This window comes from Bidens hawaiensis, unplaced genomic scaffold (genome assembly GCF_021521415.1).
Source record: "Bidens hawaiensis isolate Kalapana, Puna unplaced genomic scaffold, B.hawaiensis_p1.1 tig00022513_1, whole genome shotgun sequence".
Lineage (NCBI taxonomy): Eukaryota > Viridiplantae > Streptophyta > Magnoliopsida > Asterales > Asteraceae > Bidens > Bidens hawaiensis.
Window position 1 is genome coordinate 326,924 of NW_027493506.1, and position 26,537 is coordinate 353,460.

Sequence of the window (26,537 nt, forward strand, 5' to 3'; positions counted from 1 at the left end):
AACACCGCATGCTTACCCCCTGCCCAGCCAAACACAAGAACGTTCGCAGGACGCAAGGTAGATCTTCCCTCTCGCGGATCAGACAGAAAGTTAACAGGTGCCTCTTTCTTGGCTGAGATCCCGGCACGCCTAAGCACATCCCATAAGACATCTCTAACCCAGTCATGACGATACTTGAATCCCGGCAATTCCTTACAGTGGAGGGCATGCTCACCAAATCTATCCAAACAAGCTTTTTTACAAATGGGGCATGATTCATTTGGAGGGAAAAGAGGAATCATAAGCCGGTATTTAAGGATGGCTCTGTATTCAACTGCCGACATCCGGTATTTAAGGATGGCTCTATATAAATTCAGTTTGCATTTTATTATACGCAAAACCAAAACCGAACCGTAAGTTCGGTATATACAAAAACATAAAACCAAACCGTCAGTTATTGTTTCAGCTTAGTTATTCGGTTTTTTCAGTTTCATGCACACCCCTAATTGTAAGTTTGTAATCATAACCTTGACGTGCCGGTCGTTGCAGGGTCCTGTTGGTGTTTTGTTTAGTGGAGGAGGTTGGTGATATTTTGAGGAATTAAGACGAGAGGGAAGGAGGGAAATATCAAAATCATTTGGTTAATTAGCTATTTCGACTTATTTTTATGCACTTTTGGTTCGAATATGGATTCCGAAAGCCCGAATGCCATCAAATATTGTGATTGCGGCTATAATTATCGCGACCCAAGAACGGTGTCTAATACTGGTACATATTTACGATCTGTGAAACGGAAGTTAGATGAATTCGAAGAAAATGGTGATAAGTTCATCATACCGGGACTTGAAATTCCTTCAGTCGTGCGTGTGGATATTGAAAACGAATGTGATGTGTTGCGTGAGATGGTCAGTAACCAACAACGCGCGATTGAAGATTTGATTTCTGATTTGGAAGAAGAAAGATACGCGTCAGCATCAGCTGCAAATGAAGCCATGTCGATGATCTTGAAACTGCAACGAGAAAAGGCGGAAATTCAAATGGAGGCCCGACAGTTTAAACGGTTCTCTGAAGAAAAAATGGCTCATGATCAACAGGAGTTGATGGCGCTAGAGGAGTTGTTATATCAACGTGAACAATCTATTCAGTCGTTAACTTGTGAAGTGCAGGCTTATAAACATAGAATGATTAGTTTCGGGCTCACGGAATCGGAAGCAGACGGTGAACATAGTTACTTGACACACGAAAATAGTGTTGACACGAATCTGGAAAACCAGTTTGATTTCCCGTCGTATGATTTCCCGCCTCTGAAATGCAACAATTTGAATGAGATTCATGAGTACTCGGATAAAGATAACGATAATGAAACGGTTGATATAGAAAAGTATGCATTTGGTGAAACACCACATTCTCTAAAAGATATAGAAGAAAGAATTAACCAGTTAGAAAGAAGTCCCGGTCAAAGTCAACCTGTTCTCGAAAAGGTTATAGTTGGTTATTCTCCAATGAAGAAACACACGAGGCGGTTCTCTAGTGAAAGTGTCGGCCCAATGTATGATACGGTAAATGAAGATTTGGTACATGCTTCTCCTAGGGTTATTAATGATTATTCAAGTTTTAAGAAGGTGGAAACTGTATCGGAATATGGAGATGAAACGAGTGATAGGATTTATACTATTGACTCTATACATAACGTGAATAATGATCAAAAGGTTAATATTGGTGTTTATGATGATTCTATAAGTAGTCATAATGAGTCAATCTACCATAATGAAATTGAAGATCCAGAAGTTAAGAAACTATATGCAAGACTTCATGCTTTAGAGGCAGATCGAGAGTCAATGAGGCAAACACTTATATCGATGAGGACCGATAAGGCACAAGTGGTATTATTAAAGGAAATAGCTCAGCATTTATGCAAAGAAATATCACCACCTAACAAGATTTATGTCAAGAAACCTTATGATGATGCGGGTTCGTCTTTCTTTTCGGTATTTAAGGTAAGTTTTTCTTTTAATATGATATTACAAATTAGTTTGTTTTGTTAAATTGCTATAAGTTAAAAGATGATAATTATCTTTTTGTTTGTCATATTTAATATCAGTGGATTACATCATTTGGTTACTTGAGAAGGAAAGCGCAAAGAAACAAGTAATAATAATCTTTCTTATAACATTAAATTTGTTTATTTGAATTGTATAGTTTTATAATCTTTTTTTTGTTTGTTTTGGCATTTGCAGGCACATATTTAGCGCGGTGGAGAAGAGTCCAGGCGCGCTAGTGCTTCTTGAAAAGGGACACCAGATGGGGCAATGGAGGTGTCTTTCAAGTACACAAGTTTGAAAATCAATCTCAAAAGTCAAAACCACCCTTACCCGTCTTTCAGCTGACATCATCCATTTGAACAGATATGTGATTTTATTTGTTTCAAGTTATATATTACTGGGATATAATGATATATATGCCATATGCCTTTATTGCACCATCAGGTGTCTGGTCAGCCTATGAAGTGTGTGTACATATTTCTTTGTCCTCTTTGTATAACCAGTAATTTTGTGTTGATGATTTCTTGTTCTTCATGAGTCGTTGATCTAATAACTAATTCACCAGTATTAAATTTTCATGATCAAGAATTATAATTACATCGTGCCAAAATTAAGTTTTAGAATAACATAAATAAGTTTAAATGAAGAGTAAATACAACACTAGTAATTATACATTATAATCTCAACATATGTTACGATAGAAGAACCCGTTAGTGGGAATCAATTAACCGAACGTATAATCTTGTATGACTTTAATTTCTTAGCATTGAACAAGTAATAATAGTGTTTGATAAAACCGAAAGTGACACATTATAAGTTTATGCGGTGTTGGTCGGTACAGTGGTCAGTCCAAACCCAAATGGGTATAACGAGTCATAATGCGGGTCCCCAACATTCATTGGTAGCTGGTCAACTGACTTAAACCAAGTGCGGGCCAGCTTTCCTGTGAACCCATAATCACCAAACAAAACATCTGTCACACCTAGGCCTTCTGTCCCAGGAAGCCAAGCGGCTACAAGTGCGTCTATGGTGTCAATAAACGGCTGCACCACCATCGGGCGCCCAGTGATTAGGACCACCACACATTTTACTGAGCCACATACATTTTTGATAGTGCTGAGGCCCTGTTCAGGGATTGTTAGATTTAAATTGTCTCCAAAAGTCTCTGTATATGGTGGCTCTCCTACCACGACTATTGCGTAGTCAAAACTGTTTGACTTTAGATATTCTTGGTTCGGGTTCTCGTTGTAGATTACTTGAGTGTTTGGATCAACAGTCTTTTCCACAGCAGAGAGGATTGTGGTACCTGTAAAAAAAAACTGCGTCAACTTCATTTAAAAAAAATAGTTAAAATTAAAAACTTTCGCCTTTAAGGTTTCGAACTTGTGATAATAATATTCATACCAACAGTAAGATTGCCTGTACTCCCTTGCCATTCAATAGTCCAGCCGCCACATTGTAAGCCGATACTATTTGCATGTGATCCTGCAACTAATATCTTTGATGTCCTTTTAGGAAGTGGTAACAATGGCTGCATTGAAGATTTACCATTCTTTAACAACACAAGCGATCTCCTCACTGCTTCCCTTGCCAGGTCTCTATGCTCCTGTTTAATAAATAAGAACAAGATTACGCTTCTTGATCACGGTCAAACCTGAAAAAGTTTGACTTACCTGACTTCCCAAGTACTTGGTCATGCTGTAATCAGCCAATGGGTTCTCAAACAGACCCATTGTAAACTTCACTCTCAAAATCCTTCGAACCGCATCGTTTATTCGGCTCATGGGTATAAACTTGTTTTGGACCAGGTAAGTCAAACCGTCAATAAACTCTGTGTAGTTTAATGGGACCATGACCTGCAATATTCCATCAATGCATTATGTAATTGTGAATTACCGGTCAAAACGTATCAGGCTGGCTATAGTCATACTTAATTTCCAATATTATAAATAAGAAAAAGGTGAAAGAAAACTAACCATGTCAATTCCAGCATTAATTCCAGTTAATATGGAATATGTGTAATTGGCATGTGGAGGAGTGGTGATGGCATCAAGGCCTTGCCAATCTGTTATCACAAATCCCTGCAATTAAAAAAAATCATTTTAATTGTTCATTTTTTTTTCCATTTTATACCAGATAGGCGTAATTCAACAAAATATAACAAGGGGACATACTTTGAATTTGAGTTTGTTTTTGAGGTAACCGGTGACAAGATTCCGGTTAGCGTGCATTTTAACCCCGTTCCAGCTAGAAAACGAGGCCATAATGGTAGACACGCCCTTGATGACTGAATCATTGTATGCAGGCATGTGTATACTGAAAAACTTTTTACTATCTAATATTGTGTTGCCTGCATTTGTTCCTAGCTGAGTTCCTCCATCACCTACATAGTGCTTAGCACATGCTGCAATCTTTTGTCTGAAAATAATAATAATATTCAGTGAAACCAAAATTAAGAAATTAGTATGATTAAATAACCATAGTAATTATTACTTACTGTCCATTAACAAAAGGGGTACCCTTTTTGGATTCATCAGTGATCTCTCCTTGTAAACCTGGTATGATTTCAGTCATTGATCTTACGATTTCAGGATCTTCGCTGTAGCTTTCGTAACATCGACCCCATCTCGGATCTCTGCAAACCTGTTTCATTCCAAATATTATTTATTTAAATATTAGACTAACATCAATTCTTGAGTTGATTCTACTTACAGCAATACAAGGTGCAAAAGCATATTGTATGCCGGTTGCTCTAACTTCAAGTGCTGTTGCAGCACCAATCTTCTTAACTAGTATAGGATCCCTGTTTAGATTTCGTGAACGTATAGATTAATCAAATATATTTTTATTTTTTGCTTGCATCGGTTGCTTGTGATGTAAATGTACTTGCCTGGTAACTCCAAGACCGATATTATGAGGAAAGATTGTTGCTCTATAAACATCATTATGTCCATGAACCGCATCAATCCCATAAATTACAGGTATCCCTAAACGTGTAGACAACGAGCCTTTTTGCAAATTGTTGACCATGTCGACCCATGACTCGGGTGGTGCTTCTTTCGGTAGACCACTCCCTCCTCCAGGTATCACGGTCAGATTTGGAGTTAACACCCCACCGGGTGAAATTAACATACTCCCTGAAATCACAAGATATTAGATGATCATTAATATGACTTGTGATATTATTATTATTCGGGTTTGATTGATTTGTATATACCTATATAATACTTGTTTATGACCTCACTAGATGCAACTGATCTGTCAATTTGAGTCATTTGACCAATCTTTTCCTCTAATGTCATCCTCTTCATTAAGTCGTTTATTCGAACGCTTAGCGGTTGTTCGGGATCTTTGTAGAGCATGTACTCTACTTCAGCCATTGAAGCCCAACACCACATCATAACCATCAACAAAATTGAAATTTTCTCCATATTGATGATAGCACTTGTACTGTTGCATGCAAACATAAAGTCAAACCAAGTCAAAGAAGAAAAAATATTCATTTTAAAGACAATAACAAAGGCTTTCTTATTTCTATCAAGAAAATATGTAAACCTCATAACATTTTCATATACCAATTTGCATACATTCCTCTTTTTTTTATTGAATGTGACAAAGATACATTTAACCTTTTCATTGTGGAGGCGCCAAAAGCTAAGTCACCAGCCAAAGCCGGCGCCAAACCCATTTTTACCCTCCAGCGCCATCCCAGTAACGCCTGCCTCTTTTGGTGGGTGGGGTCCACTTCAAACTCACCAATCATATGTAGACATAAACATTTATTAATTTATTTAAATATTAGTTAAACCAAGTTAAACTATAAAGCGTTAGTTAAGAATGAGCTAGTTAAAAGTTCATTGTCTATGTAGCAGTGACGTGACGTTTTAACTAAACCATTCTAGTTAGCCCAAAACACGCAGTCTTAGCATGTGACATGGTAAACTTTTAGCAGTTTATAACTATAAAGCTCAATGATAAATGTGCAAAGAATTAGTGAACAACTTACATGAGATTCAGAGAGATTATGTGAGGGTTTGTGAAGTTGAAAGTTGGATATTTATAGGTGCTTTTTTTAATTAGTTAATTCATTTTTGTTATTTGTAGTTTTTGCTATCCATTTTGATACTTGTGCAGGCCGTCTGCTTTTGATTGACTACTCGTATAACCTTTTATGTTTGTTTCATACTTTCATTGGACAGAGTCATAGTGTTAAGGTTTTGTTACAAAGGAAATGTATTGTGATTAAGAATACATATTGTGCTGAAAACATGTTTTATTTTTATTTGGACTTCTGTTAATCTCACATCCGCGGTAACCCATAACGGCCGGCTTGTATTGGCGGATTAGTTTGTGACTCGGTATGGATGCAAGAAAATGGTAGATGCTTTACAACGGACAACGGACATTTAGAGAGAAAAAAAAAACTCAAGTGAGAGAGCATGATCACTAAAAGTAACTCACATATTGACTAGCAAGTAAACTAAAATATTAATTTGATGAAAATAATCAACACTCTAGACGTAACTAAAATAAAAAGAAAATTATTAAAAATAGACTAATATAAAAACAAAATCTAAAATTGATTATTTTTCTGACTTATAGACCATTTGTCCGCTCCTTTTTTATAATCTCACTCGCCCATGTGCGAGTACACTATTTGATTTTTGAGTCAGTGTGCGTTGATTCTCTTGACCGTCAATTTTTTTAAATAATAGATGTATATGATCGTTGTTTTCTTATAGTTTAACCTAAAATTTCGTAGTTAAATCAATTATATATATAAAAAAAGGTTGAATTTAACGTCAGTGGATTCTTAGAGAATAATGTTTGAGATGTAAAAAATGGTTGATTTCTTCATACTCCAGACATGTTGATTTGGTCACTCACATATTTTGTTGATTTTATTTGCCGCTTTGGTTTGGAGACAATAGACATGTGTGACGTTGATTTGGAATGTTGTTTGCTGTTTGAGTCAAATTTGGAATACAACTAAAGTTTCAGTCCGGTCTTATATTATTTTATAAAAATATTGTATTAATTTATATTTGTTATATTTTATATTATTTTATAAAAAGCAAAATTTTGTCTTATAGTTTCTTGTATATATTTGAACTTTAGGCAAATTTTGTTGGTTTCTATAATATTAGTTATTTGCTTTCATTTCAAGGCATTATCGTGAGGAATGATTCATTGTTTTATCTTGTATTTATAAATAATTCAAGAACACTTGTTACTTATCCAACATAAGACCCGTCATCTATATCTATTTCCCGTTCTTTTGTAAAGCCCATTAGCCCAAACATCATGTTTAATGGCCAAAATCAGGTCCAAAAGGGTAGGTCGGTTTTGGTGGGTAAGACCCGTTTGATCAACCCTAGCTACATGTAGGATACAATCTTTTTTCCGTTGAAGTTCAAGATAAAAAAATAAAAAAAAACGGTCTAACACTTCTACATTAATTAAAAAGAGTCCGGCTATACACGCATCATCTAATATCTAATCTCACACCGTGCAGATATTGAGTTATTAACAAATAACACTTAAAGTTTGACCCCGTCTATGACCAGAACGACCGTCCCCCATCCCTTCAAATGGTTGACGGTCATTTTGACCAATATTTTTCAAATTGACTTTTTTTATTAAAACAATTGTCAGAGTGTTTTGTGAATGGTCGATTAATGATATGAAATCAAAATAGGGATGATGTAGCTATAGCATAACCAAGTGACAGAATGAGCAAGAGACAAGATTTAAACTCTTAACTCATATAGAAGTATTAAGAGAAGATGTATTAACCGCCATAATACGTATCGGTTTTTAATTTTTAATCTTACTTTTTTTAATTTCATTTTCTGCTAATTCGGTGTATAACGTATAACAAAAAAAAAGAAAAAAAAAAGAAAAAGAAAGCACATGATTTTGTAAAGTCACATATAAAATCACCCCTGATGCTCTTGCATACAGTGCTTGATAGATATAATGATAGTTAAAAGGAAAGGAAAGGAAATGAAAGTAGTATATGTATAATTATGTACGTATCATACTTAAAGTAAAAGGTTACAAGCACGTTCACGGTTTTTCTACTAGTGGTCTAATGCTAGGGATTTCAAACGCACAAAATGCTCTTGTATAGTTGTTGTATGTAATGCTTGAGGGATATCATGAGAGTTAGAAGAAGAATAAAGTATAAATAACAAATGCATCACATACGGTTTTCTACTTAAGTTACGTTAAATACATCATTAATTCATTACTCTTATAACCGATAATTATATATATAATACAGTTGTCTTAAGTGAACACAATAGAAGGAAATATCAATTTAAAATATACAACAATACCCGTATTTATAAGGTTGAAGTTATGGGTGACCGGGTGTGCATGAAACCGAAAAAACCAATTTAAAATCGAAAAAAACCAATCGAACTAAAAATCTACGGTTTGGTTTTATATTTTTAATAAAAACCAAACTTACGATTCATTTCTTGTTTTTATGCAATAAAAACCTCAAAAATACCAAACCGAACCAAATTCATATTTACATTTTTCTTAAGTTTTAACTTTAACTAATTTATAAAAATTACTGAATATGTAACCTAAGTATTTTAATTTAAATGTAAAACAATCAGTTAGTTACTGATTAGCAAATAATTTAAGCCCAAATCTATTTTGTACTAATTTTTTTCTATACAGAAGTTTCTTCAAATGCTAAAAAAAAAAATAAACGAGCCAAACTCAAACTTTAAAAACCAAAATCAAACGGTTTTAAACATCTTTAACTTACAACCGACCCGTGCACTCGTTTCAAATAACTGAGTTAACTCGTCCATTTTATCAACCTCCGAGTCATTTCCCACCATTTTCTCCTCCTGCTTCCAATCTATCGTTTCACAACCTCCTTCATCATCATCCTCACCGAATTAATTAGGGTTTCTAATCGCCAATAACCTGCAAACAATTCATTACACAATATACAATTAATCAATTACTTCACACCTTCCTATATTAATTAATTAATCCCATCTCTCCAAAACCATTCAACCCCATTATATTCCTATGTCAATTTCACCTCCACAAACCGTCACATCATCACCTTCGTTACATCACATTTCACGTGCATGATTCCATCACACCTTCACATTCACGTTGCAAATGCGATCTGGACGTCCAAATCCGAGTCTTTTCGGGTTTTGAATGGGTAACAAGAGCTCCGCTCCCAATTCGGGACGTAATAATAATAATAATAATAATAATAATAATAATAATAATAACAATAATTCTAATTCTAATGGCTTCTTTCAATCCGTCACTGCCGTTGTCTGGACCAGACGCCCGCCCGAACCCGCCGATGAATCCACCAAGGGAAATAAACACAATGCCGGTGATCACAAACCCGATCACAAAGACGAGTCGAGTTCTAAAGCATCCGAGGTGCCACGGAGTGTTCCAGCCGAGGTGAAGCATAGGCCGCCTGCCGGTTTTAAACGTGTGCAAAGCATGGGGCTTAAGGACTCGGTGTTGCAACGGAAAACCGAGAATTTGAAGGATGTGTATAGTTTGGGGAAGAAGTTGGGACAAGGGCAATTCGGGACGACGTTTCTGTGTACGGAGAAGGAGACGGGGAAGGAGTTTGCGTGCAAATCGATAGCGAAGAGGAAGCTGACGACGAAGGATGACGTGGAGGATGTTAGGAGGGAGATTCAGATAATGCATCATTTGGCGGGGCATCCGAATGTGATATCGATTGTGGGAGCGTATGAAGATGCTGTTGCGGTTCATGTTGTTATGGAGCTTTGTGGAGGTGGGGAGTTGTTTGATAGGATTATTCAAAGAGGGCATTATACGGAGAAGAAGGCGGCCGAGCTTGCTAGAGTGATAGTTGGAGTTGTCGAAGCGTGTCACTCGTTGGGGGTTATGCATAGAGACTTGAAGCCGGAGAATTTTTTGTTTAATAACGAGCAGGAAGAAGCACCGCTTAAGACGATTGATTTTGGGCTTTCGATGTTTTTCAAGCCAGGTATGATTGATTATAAGTTAGAATTTTTAAGAACATGTAAAATGATATAGAAATGCTGAATAGTTATGTTAAGAATGGGAGAATTAGCATATAAGTAGTTAATATGAAGGTGGATATGCGAAAATGTGAAATGATATAACATTGTTTTGAATGCTTATAAAGAACATATGAAATGATACTTATTACAGGTGAGATGTTCACTGATATGGTCGGCAGTCCTTATTACGTGGCACCGGAGGTTCTAAGGAAATTCTACAGCCAAGAATGTGATATTTGGAGCGCGGGTGTAATAATATACATTTTACTCTGTGGCGTCCCACCGTTCTGGGATGGTGGGAATTCTATCATATTCTGCTTCATCGTTTTTCTATGGTTTCTATATTATGATATGATCTTAACGTTTCGTTTACTTTTATGTTATTAAATTGTAACTCGAGTCAGAAACGGAGCAAGGAATATTTGAGCAGGTTTTGAAGGGTAATCTTGACTTTGCATCAGAACCATGGCCAAGCATATCTGAGAGTGCAAAAGATTTGGTAAGAAAAATGCTTGTAAGAGATCCCAAAAGGAGGCTGACTGCACCTGAAGTTCTTCGTGAGTATTAATCCCTGCTTTATTATTATAATAATTATAACCATATTGTCTCTTTTCATAAATTTGATGATATGAAGGCATGCATCTACTCATGCTTTTGTTTCTATGGACTGATTAATAAAATGCCATGCTTTAGTAACCACTTGTGTAAATGAAATTACATACTGATACTAAGATGTATATTGAAGAGGTAGGTACCAGCAGAGCCCAGTTGGACCCGCAAGACTCACCTTGAAAAGGGACGTCTGCGCAGAGACCAACTGGATCCGCAGGACCCACCATGCTCAGAGACGTGACGTCCTTACGCGCAGTACGCAAGCTGTTCCCGCAGGAAAAGCCTCCCAATGGTGAAGTACTCTGCCTGTTCCCGCAGCTGCGGATACAAGCCATCAGGGAAGGCTACCTTCGCAGCAAAGCTACACGCACAAGGCACTTAGCTCTCATAATAATTCAGTAATGTCACCTGAAGAAGGAATGAGCAAAGCCGGGAACTCTCCCGCTCAAAGCCGGGAGAACTCCCGCCCAAATGAGCCAGTCCGTACGATACTGGAAGATCTTTTGTACTGTACCTGACGAGGTATGGACAAAAGATCTGACCAAAGATACGACAGCTCACTGACAACAGTATGACGAGCAGCACGCTCTTGTACTGTATGTCACTATTAGCCGTTGCCTACTCACCAACCTGTCGGAGGACGTGCATAGCCTGCAGTTGGTGGAACAGGAATAGTACACAGCCGGCCTGGTCACTATCAGCCGCTACCTACCCACCAACTACCAGCATGGCATGTGCGTAGCCCACAGTTGGCAGAACAGGAACACTATTCAGCCGGCTGTACCTTCTTGGAAACCTACCTTCGGCTATAAATACTCCAACACCTTGGAATGGTATATCATCTTATCATCTCATCTTATATCTTATATCTTATACATGATATCTGCTCTAGCAATCTCTTAATATACACTTATATTCAAGAGCAATCTAGTCTGATTCTCACGCCGGAGGGTGGTCACAAGGAGGTACCCCCCCCCCCTTCTCAGTGACGAGCTCACGGTGTCTGTTTTGCAGGTTATCAGAAGAACCATCTTTGCCGGGTCTAACCCCTCGTGGGAAACATCTATTTAACCCCAGATTATCCGTAATCTGCCCGGGGTCGATTAGTGTTTCTTCATTGGCGCCATCCGTGCATAAAAGCTAGAACTTAATTTCTTTTTTCAGTTTTTTCAAACTTCTGGAAAGATGGTTAAAGAAACTCCGGTAACCACAATCCCAGCTACTGGGGGGGATACCGGCGACTACACAGTTTTTACGAACACTACCCCGGTTACCCAAGCCGGGGTAAGTGCACTAAATTTTACGAACACTACCCCAGTTACCCAAGCTGGGGCAAGTGCAGTAAATAATCTCTCACTAGGATTCACCGATACCCAGTTAGAGAGACAAAGAACGAGGCTCCCCCGCCAAACACTCGATGAAGTTAAAGCGTGGGCGGAAGCACGTCAAAAAGAATTCCAAGCTGAGTTGGATGAACGCTTACGTTCACTCCAACAGCCTAAGGAATTCGGAGAGTACTTGGACGATGATTCGGAGGAATCCGATAGTGACGCAAACCCTCGTCATAGGGCGAAAGGGAAGCGTAAGGAAACGGACTCCCAACCGAGAAGGCGTTTTGGAGAAACCTTCAAACCAAAAAACGCGGGTGGAAACCCACATGACTTCTCCAAAATATTTACACCAACTGCTACAAAGGCGGGAACGTCCAAATTTGCAAGGGACATTGCGGAAGCAATCGTCCCGAAAAGTGCCAAACAGATGTCCAACATCGGCACTTACGATGGTATATCTGATCCAGACGATCATTTGAACAGGTTCATAGCGGGGGCAACCGTCAGTGGTTGGACGGAACCTAAGTGGTGTTACATGTTCCAAATGACGCTTGTTGGGGCAGCTAGAGCGTGGTTCGATCGTCTACCGGTCCACCACATCTACGATTGGGAATACTTCCAGCAGAAGTTTAGCCAACACTTCAGCCAACAAAGAAAGTATACCGAAGAGCAATGGACAATCCTCAATTGCATTCGAGAGGAAGATGAATCTTTGCCAGACTTCATCACTCGCTTCAACTCAAAGAAGCTAAGTCTGGGTAATATTAGCGAAGATCTTGTTCGCGCTGCCTTCATCCAGGGCGCGAACGACCCAGAGCTCATCCGCACCTTAACGGGTAGAGATGGCATGCCATCCACATGGGATGCCATCATGACAGCAGCTAAACGCTTTGCGGAAACGGAAAAGCAACTGGGTAGAGATCTCCCCCAGAGCACAAACCTCTACACCCAGAAAACAAGAGAAGACAACATCCTTACCGCCCGACTAAACAAAAAGCGGAAGCTAGGCATTTGGCAGTCAAGGGTAAACTTTGACACCTCATCCGGCTTGCAACATCGGTTAGGCGGAAGGGATAACGTACAGTCGAACCAGAAATCCAGATGGACGCCACTCACCAAAAGCGTCACCGAGATATTCGCCACTGAGGAGCTCCCATGGCCAAAGGCTCCAATAATCCGACATCGTCACAATGCTGATCGGAGCAAATACTGTGACTATCACAGGACAAAAGGCCACAACACTGAAGAATACACAGACGTGAAGGACATCGTCGAAGCATTTGTTAGAGATGGGACGCTCGCGCACCTCGTGGCGTAACGAACGCTGAGCAGGCCGATGCGTGTAGAACCCCAGCTGGGGAAAACACGAATAAAATTGCAGCTTCAATGTTGGAGACTACATACTGCGTAAACAACGAGATCCCGAACCAGGTGCATATCGGCTCGATGGCACTCCCATCCCAACAACATGGAAGGGAGCTCAATCACACAGTTTGCATGTAGATCAATTCCAAACTTGTAAAAGGCCCAGAGCCATTTCTATTGGAAATGATTCTCCTTAGAACATTGATGCTGATGATCTTACATTTATACTTTATGAACTTTCCACACTAATATGCCGGTCTTCACCGCATACATAAGTGGGGAAGTCGTTGCTTGTGGAAGGCGGCAAAACCCGCATAAACACAAAAAACGGCAAACCTTCACGCAGGTCAGTCATAGGTAAAATTTGGTGATCCCACTAAATGAAAGTGCCAGTCCTAACCGCACAAATCATGATAGAGGAAACCGAACTAACCTATTGACAACCGCGCGTCGAACGGTTAATTTATTCAAAACACTGATGCCGGTTTTCACTGCATAAATAAGTGTAAAGAAATCGTTGCTTGTGGAAGGCGGCAAAACCCGCATAAACACAAAAAACGGCAAACCTTCACGCAGGTCAATCATAGGTAAAATTTGGTGATCCCACTAAATGAAAGTGTCGGTCCTAACCGCACAAATCATGATAGAAGAAACCGAACTAACCTATTGACAACCACGCGTCGAACGGTTAAACTATTCAAAATACTTAGAAAATTCCTAACGGAAGGATGAGGAAAACCTCCACGCAGGTCAGATATAGGTGAAGTTTAGCCATCCTACCAAGTGCAAGTGACGGTTTTACCCGCACAATCACGAAAGAGGAAGCAAAACTTCAACCTATTATCTACCACGTTCAAAGGTTAACTTATTCTAAACCCTTAGAAAATTTCTAACGAAAAGATGAGGAAAACCTCCACGCAGGTCAGATATAGGTAAAGTTTAGCCATCCTACCAAGTGCAAGTGACGGTTTTACCCGCACAATCACGAAGGAGGAAGCAAAACTTCATACTATTATCTACCACGTTCAAAGGTTAACTTATTCTAAACCCTTAGAAAATTTCTAACGAAAAGATGAGGAAAACCTCCACGCATGTCAGATATAGGTAAAGTTTAGCCATCCTACTAAGTGCAAGTGACGGTCTTACCCGCACAATCACGGAGGAAGCAAAACTTCAACCTATTATCTACCACGTGTAAGGGTTAACTTATTCTACACACTTGGAAAGTTGCTAATTTAAACTAAAGTATGCATGAGCAAGTCATATAACGTTTATAAAGCAAGTAATCCAGTGAAAAAAGATTTATATTTCATAATAATTCAAGTATTACAAGAATGGCCGGGTAACTACCCGCCTACAAGAATATAAATCTATACAATGTAAACCTATCCTAACAGTGGGAAGGGATCTTAAGGTTCAAGCTTCAGGACCACTCCCCCCAAACCCACTTGTACCCGCACCATCAGTTGGCTGTGGCGGTTCAAGGAAGGTCTTTAGAATGGCTAGCCCATCATCAGCAGCAGCAACTTCGTTCACCTTCTCCACCACCGGATGCGGGAAGGCGGCATACTGATTCACTGCTTGGTCATATACAGCTTCAGTATCAACATCATATAAAGGGAAGTTGGAAGGCGGGATGCCTTTCTCAACGAACCCTAGACCAAGCAGGAAGCCGGCATTTTCCCCATCCTCGTGAGAAGCGTTGAGGGCTGCGCTCATGGCATCGTCGTCTAATGTGTCCGTGAAGACTCGATGCACAACCTACAAGAAAAAATACAAGTATCAAAACCTTTTCTATTTACAAAGAAAAGCGTGAAGACATTATGAAGCTAAGCTTACCTGCGACAACGCTTCTCGAAGAAGCCATTCCTTGGTAACCAGAGCTTCCTGGAGGGCAGCTTGAGCTTGGTTACGGGCGCGTTCGGCTTCACTTTTGTTGAGGTTGGCAAGCAACACTTCTTTAGCCGCAGCCTCTTCAACGCCCTTTAGCTTCCCCTCAGTGTGGTCAAGCACCCCCCTCTGGTCCAAGATCTCTTGGAGCTTTTTGGCGTCTTCCATCGCCAAGGCATCATGAGCCTGTTGGAGCGCCTCTAGTTTGGCTTTAAGTTCCTCATTCTCGAGGCGTAGAGGCTCAGCAACAGCTTCAGCCTTGGTGGCACTCTCAGTTGCGTTCCGTGCAGTTTCCTTAGCCAGCCGAAGCTGTTCGTTAACAGCTTGGGCAGCCTTGGAACGGGCCTCGAGCCGGGCCTGAACTTCAACCTCGAGGGCCTTGAAGGCCTTCTCCTTTTCCGCAGCCACTGCGGTAAGCCTCTTGTTCTCCTCCCGGACAGCCCGCGCCTGAGCTACTTCTTGAATACGAGCTGCTTTTAACTTGTCGTTTTCACGACAGAGCAGCTCGACGCGCGGCTGCATCCGGGCCAGGAGAATCCGAAGCTCGTTGGTTAGCCTACCCTCTTGGTAGCTAGCCATTGCTTCCCCCAACGCACCACTGGGAGCTGCGTGACGAGCCCACTCCACAGGCGTGCGAAGGGTTGTTCCTCGGCGGATGTTCCATCGTGGAACATACACTTCATTGGAATCCGACACTGCAAAAAACAAAAAGCAGTTAGGAAAAGATGATATATAAAAAAAAAAAAAAAGCCAAAAGAACCCTACGCACCTGTAGGGTCGACAACAGGCCGATAGCCGCCAAACCCATCACCTGAACCCAAGGGAAATCCATCCAAGAGGTCAGGCAGATGGGAAGGAGGCAGAGGTTGGCGAGAAGCCCCAAGCATACCTGAAGGATCGGCCGTAGCTGCCGACGTCGGAGGAGGCATAGAGGCCGCCGCGGTAGAAACCATCGGAGGTGAACTCACCGGAGGTGAACTCACAACCGTGGTCGCCGCTGCGGAAGTACCCGCAGAAATAGTCACCGCCGGCTCAGTGAAAGATTCAGTAAATATGGCACTGACAGCCGGCGGAGATGTCATCACAGTTGGAACAGTTTGCCCAACTGGGTGAGCAACTGAACCAACTGAAGCAGGCGCAGCCGCCTGGGTCATCGCCTCAGGTAGGTTGACCAAGCCTACCGTCATGGGTCCGGAGGTGCTCCTCCCCGCTCCACCCTGGAATGCGGTAGCATCCACGCCTGCACAAAGAAGATATAAGTATAATGGCGGAAAGATATGAAGTTAAAAAGTAAAGGAAGTTTGTACTTACGGGTTTTCTTGAGCCTAAAAGTGCGAACAGGCGGGGACGAACCCGATGGAGCCGGCCTCTTCACGCCGCTCACCGTCGTCGTCCTGTGCTGCTCGGAGGTGACAGTCGTCTCTGCCTCCGGAGCAGTGGTCTTTTCACCACCTGGGTTCCCCGCTGCCTCCTCGCTCTCGGTCTCTGAATCAGACCGATGCACCGGATCGGCAGTGGAGGCAACCTTCGCCTTCCCCTTCCCGCCGGCAGCCTTCTTCTTCCGCACCAACGGAGGACCATCTGCGGATTCCTCATCAAAAGATGACAAGATTAGAGGAATTCCAGCAGAGGTTTCAGCATTGAGAGGTCGAGGGTTGAATAACGCCTTACCTGGCCGCGTGGCGCTCAGAATAGGGTGGCCTGGCGGGTAGACCTCCACAAACCGATCCCTCGTTTGCTCCAAGATGGGCAACTCGTTCTCATCGAGAGCACGAGTACCCATCCGAGCGGGACCATCACTCTCCCGCGGCTGCATGAGAGACTGCTAGTCGTTCCCCTCTGAAATAAAAGAAACAAACAGTTAGAAGACAAACCTATATAAACAAAGAAGACAGAGCATACCGTAAGGGACAGAGTTCAAACCGTATTCGAGGACGATGGGAACCTGTGACGCCTCCTTCCACACCCGGCTCATCTCAAGCATCACCATCCCAGACTCCGCAAAGCGGTATACCGGAGTCTGGACCCGGGAGATCTTGGCGAACCACTCCGCCTCCTGGTAGTTGAGGGCGGGGAGTGCTCTCCCATTCTTAAAGGTCATCGCAAGGGGGACGACGCGAGCGGAGATATAAAAAAACTCACGCTTCCACGACCGAAGACTGCGCTCGGTAGCGCAGATCTTCAACCCCTTGATCCGATTAACCAAGGTGTACCATCCCTGGATGCACCTCTAGGAGTAGAAGGTCATCAACCGATCTACGTGGGGCTCCACGCCCAGAATGAGGCACACCCACTCAAAGTGGCGGATCTTGGCGATCGCCATCGGGTGTACCTCCGTCAGATGCACGTCGTGCCTCTCCAAGACACGGTATACAAACTTCGTCAATGGGAACCTGAGATTCCCATAAACGAAGAATGCAGCGTACACCCCTGTCTTGCCCTTGGGGGCATCGTACACCGTCTGGTGTGGCTCCGGAAACTCAGGCTCGAACGGCTCGAGCATGAGCTTCCGGACGATGTACTGAAAAAGCTCGGCAGGAAGAGCGCACTGGCACTCGCCAGCAGTGCTCTTGTCGTCCTTATCGGAAGTGGACGACGGATTCTCGACGAACACGTCAGACTCCTCGGCAAAAGAAGACATGTTTGGATGTACAGAAAAACGATTTCAGAAGAATGCTCGACGGAATAGTGAGTATTCGCCGGAAATCGATTAGAAGATGAAGAGAGAAGTGAAAGTGTGGATTGCAAAGGACCCTCTCCCCCTTTATATACTCATCGCAATTAATGCGATGAATTTAATGCGGAAGAGAGAGAAATCGCAGGTGCAATGAAACTATGACACGTGGCAAAGAGCAAGCTGACAACAGCTGTTGAAAGGACGCGTGCCATTAATTTCGCGGCCACGCGCCCGAAAAATCGCGCCCACGCACCTGAAAAAGCGCCTGGAATGACCATATACCGTCACGTCGCCATAACTTCCTGCACGTCCTGACACTGTCAGAAGAAACCGTCGGACGACGTTTCAACAGTTTGGACTGTTCTTATCCTTTCACCAACTCTTCGAATTTCAAAAATATTCAAAATTAAGCCGGAAAATACCCCTTACCTTGGCAACCAAGAAACTATAAGACAGGTGCGAGTACAGTGTTAAGGCAAAACCCTTCACATACTTAGCACCTGCAGGGAATTGAAGCCAAGAACACCTCGGCAACCAAGTAACCATAAGACGGGTGCGAGTACAGTGTTAAGGCAAAACCCTTCACATACTTAGCACCCGCAGGGAATTGAAGCCAGGAATACCTTGGAAGTAAAGTAACTATAAGACGATTGCGGGTACAGTGTCAAGGCAAAACCCTTCACATACCTAGCACTCCGCAGGGAATTGAAACCAAGAAGGATCTTCTGGGCAGTGCTTGCGGAAACGGGAATAACATCCCCGCATAGCGGGAACGTCGAGAACTAAATTGTTTGAACCTCCAAGATGGAATTGGTTGTTTAAACATAATTGATCACTATGTTCAAAACTACCAAAACCTCATGGAGAATCTACACAAGTGGAACTCAACGCTCCTGACTTGCGAGGAGGTTACAGACCTACCCGCATCACACCCAAAGATCAAGCAGAAAAGTCGGGAATTTCTGCACGTGACATTAGGACTTCCGATGGAAGAATCCCCATGGAAAACCTTAAAACTAAAACCTTTTCAAAACCCATTGTTTAAGTCCAAAAGTTCACCTCACTTATTAACAATTCATGAGAAGAACATTGGATTGGGGGGACTTGAAGAGGTAGGTACCAGCAGAGCCCAGTTGGACCCGCAAGACTCACCTTGAAAAGGGACGTCTGCGCAGAGACCAACTGGATCCGCAGGACCCACCATGCTCAGAGACGTGACGTCCTTACACGCAGTACGCAAGCTGTTCCCGCAGGAAAAGCCTCCCAATGGTGAAGTACTCTGCCTGTTCCCGCAGCTGCGGATACAAGCCATCAGGGAAGGCTACCTGCGCAGCAAAGCTACACGCACAAGGCACTTAGCTCTCATAATAATTCAGTAATGTCACCTGAAGAAGGAATGAGCACAGCCGGGAACTCTCCCGCACAAAGCCGGGAGAACTCCCGCCCAAATGAACCAGTCCGTACGATACTGGAAGATCTTTTGTACTGTACCTGACGAGGTATGGACAAAAGATCTGACCAAAGATACGACAGCTCACTGACAACAGTATGACGAGCAGCACGCTCTTGTACTGTATGTCACTATTAGCCGCTGCCTACTCACCAACATGTCGGAGGACGTGCATAGCCTGCAGTTGGTGGAACAGGAATAGTACACAGCCGGCCTGGTCACTATCAGCCGCTACCTACCCACCAACTACCAGCATGGCATGTGCGTAGCCCACAGTTGGCAGAACAGGAACACTATTCAGCCGGCTGTACCTTCTTGGAAACCTACCTTCGGCTATAAATACTCCAACACCTTGGAATGGTATATCATCTTATCATCTCATCTTATATCTTATATCTTATACCTGATATCTGCTCTAGCAATCTCTTAATATACACTTATATTCAAGAGGAATCTAGTCTGATTCTCACGCCGGAGGGTGGTCACAAGGAGGTACCCCCCTTCTCAGTGACGAGCTCACGGTGTCTGTTTTGCAGGTTATCAGAAGAACCATCTTTGCCGGGTCTAACCCCTCGTGGAAAACATCTATTTAACCCCCAGATTATCCGTAATCTGCCCGGGGTCGATTAGTGTTTCTTCACATAGGTACGGACATGGTTGTAAAAATCCCGCTTAGGTGCTGATTAATCTTCGATTAATCGCTAGTTGGTACCCCAAGGACTAGTCGCTGATTAATTGCTATTTTATCATAATCGGTCAAAATCGAAAATTTATATGTATATTTGAAAATTTACATATGATATCCAATTCAAGTAATCCCTACTATCCTGATTAATCGCTACTTTCTACCCCTACAACCCAAGTAGCGTCTAGCAATTTCTACAACACTAGGTATGGACGGAATTAGAATAGACACATATCAGTCCCAATATGAAATGCTAAGAATAATATAACTAAGACCCTTGAATCTAATATAGTTCTATCTCCAGGCACTTTACAAGTTTGAAACTACAACTTAAGGCACTCTAAACTTGATACAGCAAAATATGGATAAAATTTATAAAAAGAAAAAAATAAACAAGTGGGTAACAAAAATAATTCATAAACTATTCATAACCTTGATAAGGGGTTGTGTAGTGAGACAAATTGATAAGACAGGTTGGGTAGTAGGTCAAATTAATAGGGAACCAAGAAGTTGAAGGTTGTTTTTGTTCACATATGAAAGTTTGTTATTGAGATAAACCAAAGAAAAGATATGAGATAAAGAGACAAGTCTTTATATTTATTTTATTGTTCAAATGTTAGGAGATAATTGTTAAGAGTTAGAAATAATGGTTAGGGATTTGTATATTACTTTGTTGCTTATTATTATGAGTTTGAGTTAGGATAGGTTTGGGTCATGTGCTAGTATAAATAGAGGATTAAGGAGTCATTGCAAAGTGTGGTTTTCGTTCCTAATAAATAATAGTGATACGAGTCGCACGAGTTGTGTTCAAATACTGTCTGTTTATTGTTCAAACATAATTTATCTCTTTTTGATCCTGGACATGCTCTTTATAATTATTTTTTATGGAATTTAATTTTCTATTGTTACCATCATTGTAGGTCACCCTTGGGTTCAAGCTGATGGTGTGGCTCCGGATAAGCCTCTTGATCCTGCTGTTCTTTCTCGTTTGAAACAGTTTTCCGCAATGAATAAAATAAAAAAGATAGCCATCAGAGTGAGTTTTATTTTTCTAAATCATGTTATGTGTTATAATATTTAACACCCTTTTGTCTGATTTCAGGTTATTGCTGAGAATCTGTCTGAAGAGGAAATTGCTGGACTTAAAAATATGTTTAAAATGATAGATACTGATGGCAGTGGTCAAATCACATTAGAAGAGCTAAAAAAAGGATTAGAGAAAGTTGGTGCCGACTTAAAAGATTCAGAAATTACTCATCTAATGGAAGCGGTAATTTTGTAGTTATTACAGTATAAAAAAAGTTAAAAAGACTTCTAAAGATTATACGCTAGTGAAGGCCTGTAAACGAACCAAATAAACACAAACGAGGCATGTTCGTTGATTAAGAAAATCAACTTGTACGTGTTCGTTTGTTAATAGTATAGACGAACAATTAACAAACGTGATTGAACACAAACATAACTGAACATAGGTGAACGGACATAATTGTATGTATCGGAGCGAACACCAACTAAAAGTGAGCTTAGACATAAATATGTTGTGCCTAAAAATTTTTATGGTTGATAATATAAATTCATACAAGTAAATTAAACTAATCTAAACTAACAAACGTAAATTAACGAGCGAACATTCACGAGCCTAATTGAATGAACAGGACATGTATTGATGTTCGTTCAGTTAGCTAAATGAACATAAAATTTTGTTCATGTTTGTTCATTTATTAAATATACGAACTTCTCGTCGAACGGTTCATTGACGGGCCTACATGCTACTACCCTTTTTGTGACTTGATTCTTTACAATCATATTATCACTTTTAAAACACACATAGTAAATACTATGCTTACATTATTTTTTTTTTAATTACTAATATTTCAGGCAGATATTGACAACAGTGGTACTATCGATTATGGAGAATTTGTTGCAGCAATGCTTCACGTAAATAAAATTAGTCAAGAAGATCATATGTATGCTGCCTTTTCATATTTTGACAAAGATGGCAGTGGTTACATCACTGCAGACGAACTCCAATCCGCTTTTGACAAATTCGGTTTGGGTGAACTACATCTCGATGAACTTATGCGGGACATTGATAAAGACAATGTACATTTTTCCCTCTCTGATCACATCATTTTCAAGCATCATTTGGCCTATTATTCTTGAATTTTACAAAACATTAACGTATATATTCTAGAGGTGTGCAGGAAACCAAAAAAAAAAAAAAAGACCCCGTAATCAAAAACAAACTTTTTGTTCGGTTTCGGTTTCGCATGTAATTAAAATTGAAAGACTTGACCAAACCGGACTTATGGATTTTAATTTTTATTATGAATTTTATGTACTTTACAAAACTTAATAAATAGTGTAACTCAAATATATTAGCCCATATGTATAATAAAGTGTGTTAAGAAAATTTACCATTAATAATTAATTATTGGTTAACAAAAAGATTTAAGTCCATATTAATTATTTTTGGCCCGTTTTTTTCCAACTAAAAATTTCCAAGCCCAAATCGGAAGACCGAAAGGTTTCTACTGCTCAAAAACCACAATTCTGGTTTTTGGTTCTGTTTGTACACACTCATTTCGGGTCACTTTCAACTCCTTCCATTTCTAGCCAAGTTTTTAAAGTTTACCAGTTTGACTGGTTAGTGATAAAATATAACCCAAATCAATCCATTTAAATTAAACGGATCAAATAGTCTAGTTCTCTTACAAGCTTGTTTTCTTTCTATGGTTTCAGGACGGACGGATAGATTATGGTGAATTCGTGGATATGATGCAAGATGGCGAATTTGGGAGGAACCTAAGCCTTCGGTTAAAGGTAGAATAGTAATTTTTGATTTTTCATATATTTTTTCCTCTTATAATTGATATTCATATATTCAAAAAGTTAGTAATCTTTTTTTTCAAAATTTTTTGTTTTCATTATAGATGTCTTTAGTGTTAGGTAATGTGACAATGAAATTTGACTTCAGTGTATGTCATTTCATTTCAATCAAGCCAGTCTGTCTTATTTTGTTTCTTATTGATTGATCGATCGAAAGTGCGGATATCACTTTTGTAAAGCGTGTTTATCAGAAGAAGACGTATTATAATCGCAAACATGTATCGTGATGGCTGGTACGCCGTACGCACACTTGTATGAGTTGCATTTGCTATGCATATATCTATCAGTCTGTTTGCACTCTTTTGGTCACTTGAAAAGTGTTCATTTGATTCACATGATATGCAATTATGCATACTATCTTTTAGCAAAAGTTTTGAAGATATGAAGCAAACAAAAAGCTTATTATAGTGATCATTAAATATCTCGAATTTTAGTTTTTTTAAATTTCAAACAGTATTTGAATTTATATAAAATATGTATTTTATATGCTCATATTTATGAACCTATGACTAAAAGAGAATATTGGTGTGCTTTCATTTCAACCTTACGTCCCATCAAAATCATACGTGTCATTGGATAATTTGAATTATTTACTTTGAAAGTTTGAAAGAAATGTAACACAGATTTAGAATAACCAAAAATAAAATAAAATAAAATAAAGAAAGTAAAGTAAATAGCATCTTCGGGTGAGGTGAGCCAACTGGGTTTTACCGGGAACGTCAAGCCAAACTCGGATGCTAGCGTGGATCCCGATCATGTCAACATAGTTGGTCTGAGTGGGGTGGTGGGGCGTAACGTGTTCTCGCAGTGAGATAACTTAACTGTGAAAATCACCGTTCGAAAAAAAAATAGCACATGGTCTTTTAATGTTACATATGACATTGGTTTTTCTTTAAAAAACATGCTCATCTATCTTACAAAAAAAATTATTAATATATAGACATAAGGAATTACGAACTTAAATTCATGCATTTTTAATTTACTTTTAAATTCAATTCATAAATTAATATTTATTTAATTTATGAAATAAAACTAAAGTCCCCTTGGGTTTATCTCATAATGTTACGATATCTATCTCGTAAGATATATCTCTGAGATTTATCATATCAAAATATGTATGAACAATGTTTTGACTTATGTAACAAATATTTGTCAAAAGAATGTCATGACAAGTTTGTTTTAATTTCTCCCACTCATCTTGAGGTGTGCACATTAATCCACTTAGTTCTAAATGAAAATAATTGTATTAAGATTTCATCACATTATGATGTTTGTATAAACACATACATGGATTTTATTGATATACAGACTATGTGTACTTTGACCTTCACTATGTGTTCTTTGACCTTCAATTTAGAACTTCAGGTTGTTTTCTAATAAGCGGTTAATTCCATGTCTAAATCAGCGGTTTGAGGCAAATGAGATCTTATCATATCTCTAATTTCCCTAGGTAAACCCCAAATGTAGCGGGTTACTTTGTTTGATTCGGGTATTACCAAATGTGGTACTAATCTACAATACTCATGAAACTTAGTATTGTATTCTCTGAGATTAGTGTCTTCCACCTTGAGGTTCAAAAACTTAGTTTGAATAAGTTCGAGTTCATGCATGGGAGAGAACTTTCGTAACACCAGTTCTCTGAATTCTTCCCACTTCAATTGGTACATAGTTTCTCTACCCTTTGACATGATCAGTGTATTCTACCACTCCAAAGCCTCACCTTTAAAGTATTGAGAGGAGTATTGAATCTTTTGAATATCAGTACAATTGCTGATGATAACAATGGACTCGATTTCTTCAAGCCATCGTACAGCTGATATGGCACCTTTATCGCTATAGAATTCTTTTGGTCCAAATTCCTTGAAGTTCTTAAAACTACTGCCTTGAATTACTAGTTGTTTCTTGAATTTACGATTGAGTTTGCTCTCAGCGTTGGAGCTATGAACACTTTCTTCATGATGAGAATGTTTCTTATACGGATGAGTTCTCGATGATTTATTTGAATGTTCTATTTTTTGTTTGTGTGACCCTTCTTTCATTGCATCGATGAAAGAAGTCATTGCGTTATGAATCATGTCTTGGATTTTGACCAGATACTGCTCGGGAATATCCTGTGCAGGTTTTGTTGTATCCTTGTTGCTTCTGTGAGTTGAAGCTTCATCATTATTCCCTTGATTGTTTGGATTCGACATTCTGTAAACAGAATAGAAATTCTTTATTTATATACTAATGATTGAATGGTTACAACGGATGTGTGACATTTGATGTTAGTGCAAAAGATTGATTTGTTTATGAAATGTTTAATTAAGCTTATTGCATTTCGGGAGGATTCTTTCTAATCTTTCTTTGAGATTGTTCGTCTTGTAATGACGCAATTCTAATTATTCTTTATTCGAGAACTTGATGTTTGAACTAATCGTATGAAACGATAATTATTATTTTCCAAGTATTTTGACGATGATAATCGATGGGATTCTTGAGAGGCATCAATACTTTCTTGTTGTGCATTCTTGAAATAGTTAGTACATACCTTGTGTACAAATAGACCCCAATAATTTCTATAATTCTTATTTCTAGGTCATATTTCATTTAATCCTTGCTAGTTGTCTCGTGAAGTGTTTAGATTAATCATTCTTTTTAATTTTTGTCCACCTGGACCTTTTCTTTATTTTCTAGTTATTACTCTCTTACTTCCAGAGGTACTTGGAAGAATTATCTTTGAGAGTTTGTGAAATCTTTTCTTGACATAATTCTTTTAAAAGATATATTACAAATTCAGGAAAATTTAAATACATCTCTTATTTATGTTGTTACAAGATTGCACGACATTTATTACAATTGCATTGTTTACAACTATTAAGAATTCTTATTTCTTTCATCGAATAATCAGCTTCTTGATCTGGTTGTCATTCTTGGTATTTTCTACTTTCTTCTTTTCTCTTCTCCTTTCCTTAGCATCCATTGCTTCAATTAGTTTGGTGACATTGACTTCATAATGAGTTGGATCATCTTCAATGTCATACATCTCCATGTTCTGACCTTCACCTTCAATGTGGGTTAAGTATAGATCTTGCATCGTTGAATAATATTCTTGTCCCTGAGGATTTTCTTTTGAATAAGTCATTACTTTCTTTCCTTTCGACACCATTGGTATCTTGGATCTACTTGATACGTCTCCATGTGTGTTTTGATTTGGAATAATCTGGGCTAGCGAAATGTTAGAATCAAACGAATCCGAATCTTCCTCCATTGCTGTTTGGTATGAACTTTCGTCGCTAGATACAGGAATTGGGAGAAAAGATGCTCCCATGTAGCCTTTTCCTTTACCTGATCGAAGCTTAACGAATTCTTCGCTAGATTGACGATCGTACATATGCACGAGGTTATATTAGGAGCGCGTTCTCTATCTTATCCGTACTTGTTACGTTTTATTCGTATTTAATTTTTAATCATTCAATTGTTTCTTTGATATCCTATTTTGAATACTAATGATTATTATAAACTTATTTCTGATCGAAGCCTAGGTATGATTAAATACCTAATTCGCTAAGATCGATGGCTCT

The 26,537-nt window shown here is 39.6% G+C and overlaps 3 protein-coding genes across 3 annotated transcripts; 2 read left to right on the plus strand and 1 right to left on the minus strand.

Moving 5' to 3' along the window:
• Positions 1-533: 533 nt before the first annotated feature.
• On the plus strand, positions 534-2,427 carry LOC143565717 (myosin-binding protein 7-like). The gene is made up of 3 exons (XM_077052604.1): positions 534-1,976; positions 2,081-2,127; positions 2,217-2,427. The coding sequence occupies exons 1-3, from the start codon at positions 666-668 to the stop codon at positions 2,317-2,319; spliced, it is 1,461 nt and encodes a 486-aa protein (XP_076908719.1). The 5' UTR covers positions 534-665; the 3' UTR covers positions 2,320-2,427.
• Positions 2,428-2,839: 412 nt separating this feature from the next.
• LOC143565719 (uncharacterized) lies at positions 2,840-5,458 on the minus strand. Its single transcript, XM_077052605.1, has 9 exons — positions 5,239-5,458; positions 4,912-5,158; positions 4,734-4,824; positions 4,519-4,664; positions 4,196-4,439; positions 3,998-4,102; positions 3,695-3,877; positions 3,426-3,627; positions 2,840-3,327 (listed from the first exon to the last, which is right to left on the minus strand). Exons 1-9 carry the CDS (start codon positions 5,450-5,452, stop codon positions 2,840-2,842), a joined length of 1,920 nt encoding a protein of 639 aa, XP_076908720.1. The 5' UTR covers positions 5,453-5,458.
• A 3,658-nt stretch (positions 5,459-9,116) lies between these two features.
• Positions 9,117-23,354, plus strand: LOC143565724 (calcium-dependent protein kinase 20-like). The gene is made up of 7 exons (XM_077052608.1): positions 9,117-10,038; positions 10,227-10,370; positions 10,480-10,632; positions 21,006-21,121; positions 21,188-21,355; positions 21,964-22,188; positions 22,828-23,354. The coding sequence occupies exons 1-7, from the start codon at positions 9,216-9,218 to the stop codon at positions 22,915-22,917; spliced, it is 1,719 nt and encodes a 572-aa protein (XP_076908723.1). The 5' UTR covers positions 9,117-9,215; the 3' UTR covers positions 22,918-23,354.
• Positions 23,355-26,537: the final 3,183 nt, after the last annotated feature.